The following is a 15,978-nucleotide window of genomic DNA, read 5'->3' on the forward strand; positions in this document are numbered from 1 at the left end:
TATTTAAAATTATACAATTATTTATTAAAATATTTTAACTGTTTAAGTATTTTTGGTTTTTTTTGATTAATTAATTGATTTAATTAAATTATTATTAAATTAAAATATAGTTTCAAATTTATTTATTTATATCTATTAATACTATCAACTAATGTAAACAAAATTTATTACTATAGATATTAATATAGTATTAGTAAGTGATTAACAAAAAAAAATAAATATATTAATAATTAGTATATTTTATTTTAGATTTGAATTAGACAATAATAACAATTAAATCTTAATTAATTTATTTATAATATTTTTTTTATATGTTTTGTGAGAAAATAATAATATTTAACATACAATGGAATAGTTTGCTAATCAATATTCCTATTATATATTATTATACATATAATATATTTCTATCAAATAAAACATATTAATCTCTAATACAGTAATAATTTTTAATTATAATGCAAATAATTAATGTTAAATAAACATTAATAAAAAAAATCATTATATATAAAAATCTGCCAATAAATTGATTTTAATTATGTATTATTCAAAAAAAAATTATATTTTTGTTTAACATTATTACTTATTATTATTATTAATTATAGTTATTAGTTATTATTTTTTTCAAGTCATAACTAATAAATCATTTAATTTTACACAAAAATTTTAATTAAAAGTAACTTTATTTGTATATATTTAATATAAAAAAAATATTTAAAAAATTATTTATACAAAAAATTATTAACAATCAATTAACTAAAGTTTTTATTGAGTAAAATATTGTTAACATTTTAATTAATATTTGTTTATTAATCAAAATTATTTAAGATATAATTTAATAAATAACTAAATTTGTTATTTGTTATTGATTTTTATTAACTATTTGTTGTAAAAAGTATAAATAAATTTAATAAAATTAAAAAAATATATATTTATATTAATTACTAGAATTATTTTTCTTTATTATGTTAAAAATCTTTTTATTATAATATTTAAATTTAATAAACAAAAATTTTTAATTATCTTAAATTACAGTAATTTTTTTGTTAAAACATTTTAGATTAACATTTTTTAATTTAGTTATAATAATAATAATAAATAATTATTAAAAAAAATAGTATTAAAAAAATTTATACAGATATTAGTATATACAATATATTGCTATTTAGGACAGTTAGCCACGAGGACAGTCCGGCCAACCACAGTCAGTGCATGGTATGGGCTTATTAAAACAACAATTGGTCCAACAATAGCTATAATAATAATAACTAGTAAATAGATGCTAGAAAATTGCAACTTGCTCATTTTTGTTGTTGCTGTTAAAAACTATTAACCAATTTATAAATATAATTAAAAAAAAATATTAATAAATTTAAATGCTATTAGTTTTTAGTTTTAATTGAATTGAATCACTTTTAAATACATACTGTACTTATATAGTAAATATTTTTTATTTTTTCATAAATTTTAATTGTAGCAAGTCACTTTATTTATTTTTATTGCAATAATTTATATGTATAATAATTAGGGGAAAATAATTGTATTTATTACCAATAATTTAATTAAATGTTAATTTTTTTATATAATAATAATTATTATTATGAAATTTTTTTCAGAAAAATAAATCATAAATTTTACAATACTTTGAAAAATTACAGTAATTTTTTTTTGAAATATATATAAAAAATAATGTAATTTTTAAAAGCAATGATTTTTGTTTTAACAATAACATATAATTTATTTTGTCAATAAAAACTAAATAATAAATGATTTTATAAAAAAAATTAGTGAATTAATTGCAATCTATAACTATTCAGTTATAATTATTGTTATATTTGATATAATTATTTACTAAAAATTAAAAAATAAAATAAAATTTACTTAATTAATAATAAATAATTAATAAAAACATTAAATTCTAATGTTAATATAAGATATTAACTTTTTTATTTAATCAATTAGTTTAAAATTATTAGTGTACTTATTATTTATAATTAAAAAAACATAAATTTTAGGTTCATTTGTACTAATTTTTTACAATTAATAATTAATTTATTGATAATAACAATTTTATTTGATAACTATTAATTGATATAAAATAAAATAAATAATATTATTATTTTTTTAGTTATCTATTAATAATTAAAAACTAAACTAAATTGAATTTATCTAACAAGTACATTTAACATTATCATCCGGGTAACTAAATAATAAAATACTTATAAATAAATATATAAAAAGCAAATTATAGTTTTAACAAAAAAAATATTATTTTTATTTAGTTTTTATTTCACATTTATATTATTTTTTAAAAAAAACTAATGTGTATTTATTATTAAATTAATAAAAAATAATAATGCATTTAATAATAACTAAATTAACATTGATACTTTATGTATTAGCAACATTATTATTATGTAATTAATTAATTAATTAAAATATTTTACTATAACATTAACAATAATATCAATAATTGTTTATAAATTAAAATATTTATTTTTTTTAATTTAATAATTATATTATAATTTAATTTATTTTCTTCAATATATTCTAAGCACCGATACTATCGCGCAATCCCTGTGCCGGACGACCGGGTGAAACAACTGTCTACTGTGTATGCAATCAGACCTACTGCGACAATGTTGAGCCTATTGTACGGCCAGTAGCCGAAGCTGCCGGCACTGCCCTAATCTACCGGAGCTCACAGTCGGGTCAACGTTTGGACAAAAGTCTATTGAATTTTACGGACAAACCCCATGGCCAGAGTCCCGCAATAATAACTATAGACTCGGATAAACGGTATCAAACTGTTTTGGGTATAGGTGCTGCATTTACCGATGCGGCCACTATTAACATACAGAGTCTACCGAAACCGATGGCCAGTCGATTGGTTAGCGATTATTTTGATCCAGAAACGGGTATTGGATTTTCAATGGGACGCATACCTATAGCTGGTTGTGATTTCTCGACACATGAGTATACCTACGATGATATCGCTGATGACTATGAGCTCCGGGAGTTTGCATTGACTAAAGAGGATTTTGATGATAAGGTTAGTAGTAGTAGTAGTAGTAGTAGTAGTAGTAGTAGTAGTAGTAGTAGTAGTAGTAGTGGTGGTAGTAGTAGTAGTATAGTATAGTATAGTATAGTATATGTATATATATATATACAGTATAACATGGATACGATTGATTTTTTTGGTTACAAAATTATTTAGCTATATATCTTATATATTAGTATCTATCGCACTGGTAGTCTATTATAATATACTGTATCTCATATGAGAATTATATATATAAACTACCGGTGCGCTGATGATATACCCGTATAGTAGTAGTAATAGTAGTAGTAGTAGTAATAATAATAGTGTATAAACTTATATACAAGTTTTTATTGAAGCTTTCATGAATAACATAACAGTGTATAATATACACTGTATATGTATTTATGTATTATATGTATGTATTGTATATGTATGTGTATCTATGTATGTGTAACTAAGTATGTGTATGTATATGTGTGTGTGTGTATGTATGTGTATGTATGATTATGCATGTTTGTTTGTATGCATATGTATATGTCAGAGTCTACATGTGGATGTCTAACATTTTTTTTAAAAAAATTTTCTAACATTTTCAAATATTATTAGATACCTATTATCAAATTGGCGCAAACATTGAGCGGCCATAGACTAAAATTATTTGCCAGTCCATGGAATACACCGCACTGGTTGAACGATAAGAAAAAAATTGCCCAAGACCCGGCTAAACATTATGGTACCTGGGCAAATTATTTTATCAAGTAAGCAAGCTAACTAATAATAATATAATCTAAGTAATATTATTATAATTAATTTTATCTAGGTAATATTATTATAATAATTTTATCTATGTAATATTATAATAATAATTTTATCTAGGTAATATTATTATAATAATTTTATCTAGGTAATATTAATCTAAATAATCTTATCTAGTTAATATTAATCTAAATAATCTTATCTAGGTAATATTATAATAATTAATTTTATAATTTATAATATTATTAAGATTCCTGGATGCCTACAAATCCTATGGTATTAATCTATGGGGTTTGACCATACAAAACGAGCCCATGTCGTTTAGTTCAATGAATTTCCTCAACGCTAGCATTGAACGTGATTTCCTGAAAAACTACCTGGGTCCAGCACTAGCCCTATCTGGTTATACACCAGATAAACTACATGTACTAGTCTATGATGACGGTTCCGATAGAAATCCAATTGTCGACTATGTAGATACGTGTTTAAGTGATAAGCAAGCAGCCCAGTATGTTTCAGGTATAGCCTATCATTGTTATTTGGGTTCAAAATGGCAAAAGATACCGGTGCTCAAGGAACGGTATCCAGGTATGATGTTCCTGATGTCCGAGTGTTGTCAAAATTTCCGATTAGACCAGAAACCTGAACCTAAACCGTCAAAATTGGGCAAATGGGAACAGGGTGCCGATTATGCCGAACAAATTGTCAGGGTAAGTTTTTTATTTTTAATTTATATATATAAATTACTAATAAAAAACTAATAGTATAATAGTATTTTATTTTTACTATTTTTTAAAAATTTTAATTATCATTAAATTATTACTTTTCTATAATTTTTACTATTTTTATATATTTATTTACTATTTTTTATATATTTACTATTTTTTAAAAATATATTTACTATTTTTAAAATATATTTACTATTTTTTTTATAATATATTTACTATTTTTTATAATTTCTAGTATTCTTTAAAATTTTTTTTATTGTTTTCATATATTTTAATTACTTCTATATATTTTTTTTATTATTTTTATAATTTTAACTATTTTTTTAAAACATTTATTTTTTAACACAATATTAGACATTCAATCAGGACGTAAACGGTTGGGTCGAGTGGAACCTAGCCCTGGATACCTATGGACACCCGAATAAGGATCATAAGGCCGGGGATGCACCGGTGCTTATCAATGCATCAAATGGGGAATACTATAAAAATCCTAATTTCTATGTACTAGGTCATTTTAGTAAATTTATTGAACCCCAATCGGTTAGAATAGATGCCCAGTTAACCAAACCGCTCGGATCGGTTGGTTGGGTAGCATTCAGGCGACCGGACGGGTCGACTACACTAGTTGTCTATAATAATGGTAATCAATCGCATGATTTGGCTATCTATGACCATCGGCTGGGATACCTGAGCGCTACATTAGATGAACATAGTATACAAAGTTATGTTTATTGGCATTAATTTTTTGGGACATATTATTATTATTTATTTTTGTTGTTTTAAGTTAAAATTTGTTTTATAATATAATATTTTTTTTTGTTTCAACAAATCTTAAGTTATAATAATTATTTATATATGCAATTAAATAATTATAATAGAAATTATTTCTAATCTATTATCATATAATAATAATAATATTTTTTTAAAAATTACTAAAATTATATATAGTAATTAGTTGCATATTTATTAACAAATTATAATTAATATTCAATTATAATTAATAACTATTAAATAATTATTAGTAATAATTGAATATTAATTTTATTTTAGTATGCAATATAATCATTTTTTTTAATTATTAGTAATTTTTTTATTATTTTTTTTAATGATTTTATATTAATATAAATTTTATTTTCTATACAAGTTAATAGTTTTTAATATTTAATTAAAACAAATACATAAATAATAAACACTAAATATTATTATTATTTATCAAATTTATAATTTTCAATTAATTATGATATATTTATAAAAATAAGAAACAATTTTTTTAATCATAACAATTTATTAAATAATAAAATAGAAAATTGTTACAATATTTAAAAAAAAAATAAAATCATTGTAAAATATAATATATATCTAAAAAATATAATTAATTTTATAAATGTTTACAAATAATTAGTTTAACTATTGATGTAAAATAATTGAATATACAATACTAATTATTTTTGTATAAATTAAGCTAGATAAATATATATATATATATAAATTATTTTCTATCATGATAATTTATTTTGTTGAGATCAAATTTTTCACATATAAATGGGCAAAATTAATAGCGTATAGGCTAACATAGATTTTACCATGGGCATGTAACTTTTTCAATAGTCTATGTCTATCATTGCAGCTTATGTATCTTTCACGTATGATGTCCACTGAGTCAACTATTTAGTAAAAAAAATAAATTAAAAAAAACAGTTAAAATTTTTTTTATTTTTAAAAAATTAAAGTTAAAAATATATTCTATTAGATTAAAAAAAATACTAACCATTATTATCCAGTGACTGTAGAGTTGTTTGATTGGCTAGATTTTCAGCAGCAACAACAACAGTGTCGACCTCTACCCGATCATCAGTGACGTCACGACTACCGAAAGTTACCGAAACTTTATTGTAATTTACTTTTTCATCTGTGTTTAGATTAATAAATGGCTGATAAATTGATGATGATGATGATGATGATAATAATGCTGAATATTTATTAGCCAGATCATTTTCAATGGTTAATGCTGTAACAGTTGTCATGGATTTGTAAAGGTCTACAAAAAAAATTACATAATATAAGTTAAAATAAATATATTTCACATATTTTTTAAATTTTTTAAATAAATTTTAAGTTATATAATATATATTTACTTTTGATTTCAGTGATGAACAACATTGTTATATATAATGTAATAGTGTTTTGATAGTTTTATAATTTATATATATATATATATATATATATATATATGTTAATTAAATTACTAAATAATAAATTAGTTACAAAAAATATAATTAATTATAAATATAAAAAAATTAATATTATTATTAAAAAATTAATTAATTAATAAATAATTGAATGAATTAATGATTTTATAAATTAAGTTTAATAAACTTTTTCTTATATACTAAAAAATTCATTATTTTTTATTATATATTTTAGATATATTACCCTATTTTTTATGTTTTGTTTAGTTAGTATTGCATTTAATTTAAGCAATTTGTGTTATATATATTATATCTCTATAATGTTTTGATTTTTTTACATACACGTGAATTTTAATCATCAAATAATTGTTATTATTATTATTATTATTTCAATTTATTATTAATAAATTGAAAGTGAAATCTAAGTGAAAAAGTTAGGCACACAATGTGTTTAGGATTAAAGTACAATAAAAAAAATCAAAATAATAATAATAAAAATCAAAATTATTTCATTAATAAGTGTAATATATTTTAGTGTAATATATTTTAGTGTAATATATAATAATTATAAATAAATAGATAATCTTGATAAAATTATTTATATATATATATATTATATATATAAGTATATAAATAGTGCAAAAACATTGTATGCAATAATATTTTTTATTTAATGATTAAATGACCCATTTTTATACAGTATATTTATATTGTACGTACAATAATATAATATTTATAAATACATTTATAATAACTATTTATATATATATATATATATACAGTATATATTGTATAACCTTGTAATGTGCTTTTTATCTCAATTAAGTATATAAACTGATTATTATTTATTATTATTATTATTATTATTAGTATTTATTTGTTTATTTTTATTTCATCTATATATATCGTTATGCAATTTTTTGAAATATTATTTTTTTTAATAAGAAATCAATAAAAATTTGTAGAAATAAATAAATAAAACTAAAAATAAATAATAATAATTAATTAATTAATTGTAATACAAACCGGAAAAATGCAATAAATTCTACTTAAAATTAATTAATTAATTTCCGCCATGTACAGTTATTACCTGTTAATTTTTATTTTAATAGATATTAATTATTATTAAAAATAAACTTTTTAACCTAATTAATAAATATGAACTAATATTAATTTTTTTATTAACAAATTAAGTATAGATGATGTCAAAAGTATAATTTAATAAATATATTTTTTAAAACAATTTATTTTTATAGTTAATCATGTATCATAATATTTTTATTTTTTATTAAATATATATATTATTTGTATTTGCATTTAAAAAAAATTGTATTATAGTTTACTCAAAGATTAATATATATAATATAATTATTGTATTTTAAAAAATAATTGTTGACTTATTTAAACAAATAAAACAATTAATTGAAACAAATATTACAATAAAACACATAAACAAAAAAAACAAATACTAATAATACATAACATAAATATATATTTTTTAAACCATAAAACAATTATTGAATTATATATAGTATCGGAATCATACAAAAAACAAATAAAAATAATAACAAATTAAATATAAAATCATATATAGATTTAAATTTAAAAATTAAATCCAATATCTAGAATAACTAGAGCACACCATAAACCAAAAAAAAAATATACATATTTTTTTAAAAATATACATATTTTTTTAAAAATATACATATTTTTTTTAAAATAAAAAAATATATATTAATAATAATTATTATTTTTAACAAAAAAAAATAAACTACTCGTCACTGCCACTACTGGCGCCTCCCTGTCTATTATAACCGCCTGAACCGGCGCCACCGCCAGCGCCGCCTCCCATGTTACCATAGTTACCGTAACCTTGTTGTTGTTGTTGTGGTTGTTGACCGTACTGACCCATACCGTATCTACCGGCGCCTGCGCCGTTACCATAGCCATAACCATTTTGACCGTAACCATTGCCATAACCGTACGGATTATTGTAACCATTACCGTAACCGTACATACCTATAGTATTAGTAGTAGGATAGTAGTTACGGTATAAACTATTCAATTGATAGGGATTATATCTATAGATTGAACTATAATATGGCGTATAATATGAATAGGGACTATAATAATAATAGTAGCCGCCACTATTAGTTGTCGGACTGTAGTATAGACCTCTATTGGTGTTTAAATTGCCGTAGCGTGCGTAATAGTTTTGCAAACCGTAACGACCTCTACCATACATTGTATTTTGGCCATACGTGTTAGCGTATTGACTCTGAACATTGTTAGTGTCTTTAAGTTTAAAATAATTAGTGATAGAAAAAAAATTAATAAAAATAATAATTATATAATTAATTTTTTAAATATTTTAAATTAATATTTTAAATATTTTAAATTAATATTTTAAATATTTTAAATTAATATTTTAAATATTTTAAATTAATATTTTAAATATTTTAAATTAATATTTTAAATATTTTAAATTAATATTTTAAATATTTTAAATTAATATTTTAAATATTTTAATTAATTTTTTTTAATATTTTAATTATTTTTTTTTAATATTTTAATTAATTTTTAAATATAATTTATATAAAAAACAAACAAACTTAGTATTAATAGTACAAATAATGTTACAGAAACTATTGTCAATGATGATATTGACAATGATCTTGGTAATAATAATAATAATAAATTCATAACTATTTTTTTATGAAAACACTTTAAAAAATTAAAACTTTATAATAAATTTTAAAAATTAATAATATTATTAACCAATTTCGAGTATCATATTTTTTTAATAATTAAAGTATATTTTACATTAACTACTATTTTTTTAATAAATAATATTATTTAAAAAACTACTACAATATTATATATATTTATAAATTAATCATTATCAAGGTTTCTAGATAATTATATTTATATATAAATACAAAAAATTAAAAAAATAATAATTTGAATATAATATTTTTTATTATTATTATAAATTTGATATTCAATAATAATAATAATTACTGCATACAAATCAATTGTGTATAAAAAAATTAATAAATAAATAAATTGTTGAACAAATAATAAATATTGATTTCATATGTTTTTTTTGTCAATTATTTTTTTAAAACTATTGCTTAAATCTATTGATAAACATATTTATTTAACAATTATATTTTATAATACTGAAACCTAATAATAATAATAATAATAATAATACATATAATAAATTTAATTTAAATGCAAAATATAATAATAGTATATTTAAAGCAATAATATATATATATATATATCAATAAAATTTATTGATGCATAAATCTGTCTAAATATTTGCACAAAACTTTACTGAAAATGTTACTGAAAATAATTAATTATCAAACATGTAATACATTAATAGTAAATAATTCATTATATTTTTATGTGTATTAACAACAAAATAGTGTCAATCAAAAATATATAAATAAATGTTTAAAAATAAAAATTTATACCATTATCATTGTATAAATATTTATACAATATTAAAAATAATTTTTTAAGCTATATCCTTTTACAAAATAAATAAAAATTAGTCAGATAATTTTTTATATATAACAATTAATTAACATGTTTATTATAATATAGTTAAAAAAATTAATTAATTAATTAATTAATTAAATACATGATAAAAGAATATATATAAATATTATTATTATTTCATTAATTAATTAATTATTAGTTAGCAAAAAAAATTATAATAATAATTATTTTTAAAAAAATCAAATTAATTTTTATATGACAACAACAATAAAAAATAAAATAAAAATAATTATTAATCAAAAATAAATCAAGTATTAAACAAAACAAAAAATAATTAGATTTTTAACTTTCTTAAAATAGATAGACATATATATATATATATATATATATTGATATATATAGAGCACCGGTAGCTCTACTGACTACTCTGACGGGACAGTTGTCCACCACTACTACCACCACTACCGACACTACCTAACAATGTTGTATTAGTCGTCTGTCTAATCAATTCATAATTGTTTTGTGTGTTAGTCAGTGGCGTTGTCGACGATGTCGTCGATTTGCCGGAAAATTTCCGAAACTTTTGCCACAAACTACCCGTTAGTGTCAATACGCGGCGCAACTCTCGCCTATAGTTAGGGTTTAGTCCGAAATAGATGAACGGATTCCAGCAGACAGAGCTCATTGCCAGCCAATGACAGCACAGGAAGGTTGTCATACCTAACGGTGCCGACGATAGCGATGATGATGTGGTTGTTGTCGCCAATGTATCCAATGTTACAAAATCGTTGACAATATGATAGATATTCAACGGTAGCCAACATAAGGCAAATACTATACATACGGTTAACATCATTGTTATTGTCTTGCGTTTGGTTAGCAAACGGGCCGATACTTGTCTGGCCGTCATTTCGCCGATATTTATCTGATTTTTAAAAAATAAAAAAAAACAATTTAATAAAAAAAATTTATTACAAAAAAATTAATAAATAACGTAATTATAGATAAATAATGTAATTATAAATAAATAACGTGATTATAAATAACGTAATTATAAATAACTTATGTAATTATAGATAAATAACGTAATTATAAATAAATAACGTAATTATAATTAAATATCTTAATTATAAATAAATAACGTAATTATAGATAAATAACGTAACTGTAAATAAATAATGTAATTATTAATAAATAACGTAATTATAATTAAATAACGTAATTATAAATAAATAACGTAAATATAAGTATAAATTTATATAACAATATAATTATTTAAAAAAAATATATATATATATACAAACTTTTGAAAATATTTTCGTCGATATAGTCAAATAGATTACTAATGTAACAATTAATGGCAGAAAATATTGTGTCAAAAATGTAAAAACAGTTATCACTTGACGATAAAGTTGTTCGCTATGTTGGGGATAGACTGTACGGCACCGGTATATCGTATCGAAAGCGGCCATCAATTGTACGGTTTTATTCCATAGGGCATGAGGTATGGCTAACCCACCGGCCATTAGCCAAATGATGGCAATTATTACCGATTTCGATAGCCGTGTACTGAGTCGTTGTTTTAAGGGATAGACCAGTGCCTGATACCTGTCCACTGCTATAAATACCATTGTTATGGTCGATACGTAAACAGTTGTTACCTATTTTATTTTTTTTAATTAAAATATAACTAAATTTTACTAAAAAATATTTACGAATAAATTATTTCTAAATAAAATAACTTTTTTTTTGTTATATTAATTATTTGTTAAACTATTTTTCATTTATTAAATTGTGAATTAATAATACAGTATTTTTTAAAAATTAATAAATAATATTTTTTTTTTAAATTAATAAATAATATTTTATTATGTTTTTTTATTATTATAAATTTTAGTTTTTAATTATCATTGTTAGTATATATATTATATATATTAGTATATATTAATTATTATTATTATTATTATATTAGCAATACTAATACTACACTACTATAATACAATACTAACTAATAACAAATAATAATAATAATAATAATTATTATTATTATTATTATTATTATTGTATCAACAATTAACACACACACTCAGTCAAACACACACACACAACACACACACACATACACACACACACACATACACACACATACATACACACACATACACACACACATACACACATATACACACACATACACACACATACACACACACACACATACACACATATACACACACACATATACACACACACACACACACACACTCACACACACACAAACACACACATACACACACATACACACACATACTAAATCCTAACCTGTACAAACGGTACGGCCAGACACATAGCCTGGCCAAATGGCCAGTTATCCATTGTCAGCCGGATAACAGTTACAGGCATTGTAAAAACGGTCATCAATAGGTCGCTAGCGGTTAGATTCATAATCAATACATTGATCGTACGATTAGCTGTAGTAGTAGTCAACCTACCGGTGCCACCACCACCAACACCACAACCAACACCACAACCAACACCACAACCACGCCATCTGATAAATAGTTTACATACTAATAGATTACCCAATAAACTTAATATAATTATCAGTGTATAAGCTAGTACAATTAGCAAATTTTTCATGTATTTCCGATTACGTAATTCCGGGTAATTGTTGTCGACAATTATCGATTGATTGGCTAGTATTGAATAAAATAATTGTCGTAAACTGTCCTCATCATCATCAACATTATCATCATCGGTAATGTTCAATAATGGAAAATAAGTTTTACTGGCAATGCTAGTTATATTATTATTATTATTATTATTATTTAATCTAGTTAGCCAATGTTGAAATAATATATTAGCAGTATTAGCATGCATAATTTTTGTTGTTGTTGTTGTTGTTGTTGTTAAAACAATAAAACGAGTTATTAATTATATATATTTTTAAAAAAAATTTATTATTTTAGTATTTAATTTAGTTAATTAAATTCACTTTTTTTGAAATAATAATTAAATAAATAATAAATATTTATTAATTATTATTAGTAATTAATAATTAATCATTTTTTTTGAATAGTGTAAACTGTACATACTGTTGAAGATTTAATAACTAATAACTTTAATAATAATATTTATTATAAAATATTTATTATATTTTGTATATTAATGTATTGTTTTTTTTACATTATTATTACAAAATATTACATTTTTAAAATTATTTTCTTTACTTACAACTATAGTATAGTAAGACACATATAATAGAAACTAATAAAATATTTTATAACTAAAATATATATATATAATAAATATCTATTTAATTTTTTGTGTTTTGTAATTACAATTACTAATAAATTTTAATAATAATGCAAATTCATTGTAGGAAAAACTCAATATTATTTTTTTGATAAACTAAAAAATACATATATATATATTAATTAATAAAATAATTTTAATGATACAGGTAATTTATTATTTTAGATATTATTTTAGAAATTAATTATAATATAAAATTATAGTAAATAAAACTACTGGAAAAAAACATATTTAAAAAACTAAAATATTAATTATTAATCAATAATCAATAAAAAATAATTATTTTATTAACATTAGTATAAATAAAATTGTTATGAAAATTAAATTTAGATTATTATATAAACTATTAGTATAAGTATACCAATAATATTACTAAAAAAAAATTTATTTTGAATATAATATAAGTTATTTTTGAATATAATATAACTTTTTTATATTAAGTGATAATAATAATTATAATTATAAATTTTCATAAGTCATAAAAAATTATTAACGGCTTATAAATTTTGCTGAAAAAAAATTAAAATTTTAAATTAAATTAATAATTTTTTTTTATATTTTCAAGTAATACAGTATTATTTATAATTGTTATAATATTTACACACTTTTATGATTTTTGATACGATTTTAATATGTTTTTCATTGCCTAAACATATACTGTATATATTTATATATAAATTTAAAAAAAAAAAATCTTTTAATAAAATATAATAATAATAACTACAGTATTATATAATAACACATTCATTGTATTGTTTATTATTAAATTAATGTTTATTACACACACACAAAATTTCAATAAAAATTTTATGATTTTTATAACTTTATATATGTTTTTTTTGTTTATTATTTATTTATAAAATAATAATAATAATAATAATAACTTAATTTACTGTTAAAAACATTATATATATATACGGTATATATATAAATACATAAAATAAAATAATAAAAAATAGATTTTTTGTTTTTCAGATATTTTATTATTATTATTATATTTATAACTATTATATATACAGTATATTATATAATACGTCAATAATATAATATAATATTAAACTATTTATTTTAATTGCCTTACTATTACAATAGGTTTTTATTATTAATATTACAAATTATATTTTGACACTCATTTATTATTAATACAGTATATATACAGTATATAACACTAATATACAGTAAATACAAATAATTATTTAAATAAAACATTTAGTTTTTTAAATTAATAGTTGAATTTTTTAAAAATAAAAATACTCGTTTAGTTTAAGTAAGTAAAATTAATATATACAATTTTATATACAGTATTTTTATATGTATAAAATATTAAAATTTTATTTTTTTTAAAAATAAAAATGTCAACAATATATACATCTACTCTATGAGAGAGAGAGAGATAGAGAGAGAGAGAGAGAGAGAGAGAGAGAGAGAGAGAGAGAGAGAGAGAGAGAGAGAGAGAGTTATCATCATTAGCTGCATCCATATGCCGGCAACTAATGTGTCTATACATACATACATACCCTAACATACACTAACACACACATACACACACACACACACACATACACACACATACACACACATACACACACATACACACACATACACACACATACACACACATACACACACATACACACACATACACACACATACACACACACACAAACAACACACACACTCATACATACATACACACACATATACACACACACTCATACATACATACATACCATAACACACACAAACACAAACACATCACTAAGCAATGCACATCACATTATACAGAGTACAGTATGTATCATCCCTTTCCCCCCCAAAACCATATAAATAAAACACACATCACTTGCAGACAAAATAAAATATAAACTTTTTTTTATTATAGTTGTTTTTTGTTTCACTTTTACTGTATATACAGTATTCACTATATATATGATATACACTATGTATAGTGAATAAGTGAAACTATAGTATATACAGTATATATATATATATATTAAATAAGCGCAATGCGGTGCATAATTGGGAGCACCGGTAGTTTTTATTTAGTGAGAGTCTATCAAACACACACACACACACTCACTCACTCACTCACTCACTCACTCACTCACTCACTCACTCATCACTCACTCACTCACTCACTCACTCACTCACTCTCCTCCACCACACATACTCATTGTGTTCAAAATGTTTTGTAATCTCTCTCTCTCTCTTTTTCTCTCTCTCTCTTTYTCTCTCTCTCTCTCTCTCTCTCTCTCTCTCTATGTGTGTGTGTGTGTATTATTTAAATAATTTATTATATATACTGTATATACAGTATATATATACCGGTATATATATATGTCTCACACATACTATGTATGTATTACAGACAGGCAAAGTAGGGAAGTTATGAATATAATAATTTATTTCATATATACAGTATAAGTAAATATTATGC

At 20.9% G+C, this 15,978-nt stretch overlaps 3 protein-coding genes across 3 annotated transcripts; 1 reads left to right on the forward strand and 2 right to left on the reverse strand.

Annotated features, from left to right (window-relative positions):
• Window positions 1–2,353: 2,353 nt before the first annotated feature.
• On the forward strand, window positions 2,354–5,271 carry LOC128965238 (putative glucosylceramidase 4). The gene is made up of 5 exons (XM_054311888.1): window positions 2,354–2,414; window positions 2,553–3,049; window positions 3,647–3,798; window positions 4,047–4,506; window positions 4,879–5,271. Exons 1-5 carry the CDS (start codon window positions 2,354–2,356, stop codon window positions 5,263–5,265), a joined length of 1,557 nt encoding a protein of 518 aa, XP_054167863.1. The 3' UTR covers window positions 5,266–5,271.
• Window positions 5,272–8,445: 3,174 nt separating this feature from the next.
• On the reverse strand, window positions 8,446–9,372 carry LOC128965142 (keratin-associated protein 19-2-like). Its single transcript, XM_054311797.1, has 3 exons — window positions 9,326–9,372; window positions 8,889–9,008; window positions 8,446–8,732 (listed from the first exon to the last, which is right to left on the reverse strand). Exons 2-3 carry the CDS (start codon window positions 8,956–8,958, stop codon window positions 8,485–8,487), a joined length of 318 nt encoding a protein of 105 aa, XP_054167772.1. The 5' UTR covers window positions 8,959–9,008; window positions 9,326–9,372; the 3' UTR covers window positions 8,446–8,484.
• Window positions 9,373–10,635: 1,263 nt separating this feature from the next.
• LOC128965239 (prolactin-releasing peptide receptor-like) lies at window positions 10,636–15,715 on the reverse strand. The gene is made up of 4 exons (XM_054311889.1): window positions 15,693–15,715; window positions 12,549–13,059; window positions 11,531–11,887; window positions 10,636–11,151 (listed from the first exon to the last, which is right to left on the reverse strand). The coding sequence occupies exons 1-4, from the start codon at window positions 15,713–15,715 to the stop codon at window positions 10,642–10,644; spliced, it is 1,401 nt and encodes a 466-aa protein (XP_054167864.1). The 3' UTR covers window positions 10,636–10,641.
• Window positions 15,716–15,978: the final 263 nt, after the last annotated feature.

This window comes from Oppia nitens, unplaced genomic scaffold (assembly GCF_028296485.1).
Source record: "Oppia nitens isolate AA-2021 unplaced genomic scaffold, nextdenovo-longstitch-racon4-pilon3 scaffold16_pilon_pilon_pilon, whole genome shotgun sequence".
NCBI classification, from domain to species: domain Eukaryota; kingdom Metazoa; phylum Arthropoda; class Arachnida; order Sarcoptiformes; family Oppiidae; genus Oppia; species Oppia nitens.

What these genes read in the sequence shown, in the direction of transcription:
- LOC128965238 (XM_054311888.1), top strand. Translation starts at nt 2,354, where the DNA reads ATGCATTTAATAATAACTAAATTAACATTGATACTTTATGTATTAGCA. An exon ending in ATTAGCAACATTATTATTAT is followed by an intron (nt 2,415 to 2,552) that starts GTAATTAATTAA and finishes ATATATTCTAAG; the next exon opens with CACCGATACTATCGCGCAAT. An exon ending in AAGAGGATTTTGATGATAAG is followed by an intron (nt 3,050 to 3,646) that starts GTTAGTAGTAGT and finishes AAATATTATTAG; the next exon opens with ATACCTATTATCAAATTGGC.
- LOC128965142 (XM_054311797.1), bottom strand. Translation starts at nt 8,958, where the DNA reads ATGTATGGTAGAGGTCGTTACGGTTTGCAAAACTATTACGCACGCTAC. An exon ending in CAATTTAAACACCAATAGAG is followed by an intron (nt 8,733 to 8,888) that starts GTCTATACTACA and finishes CTAATACTATAG; the next exon opens with GTATGTACGGTTACGGTAAT.
- LOC128965239 (XM_054311889.1), bottom strand. Translation starts at nt 15,715, where the DNA reads ATGAGTATGTGTGGTGGAGGAGA. An exon ending in TGGCCGTACCGTTTGTACAG is followed by an intron (nt 11,888 to 12,548) that starts GTTAGGATTTAG and finishes AAAATAAAATAG; the next exon opens with GTAACAACTGTTTACGTATC. An exon ending in CGACGAAAATATTTTCAAAA is followed by an intron (nt 11,152 to 11,530) that starts GTTTGTATATAT and finishes TTTAAAAATCAG; the next exon opens with ATAAATATCGGCGAAATGAC.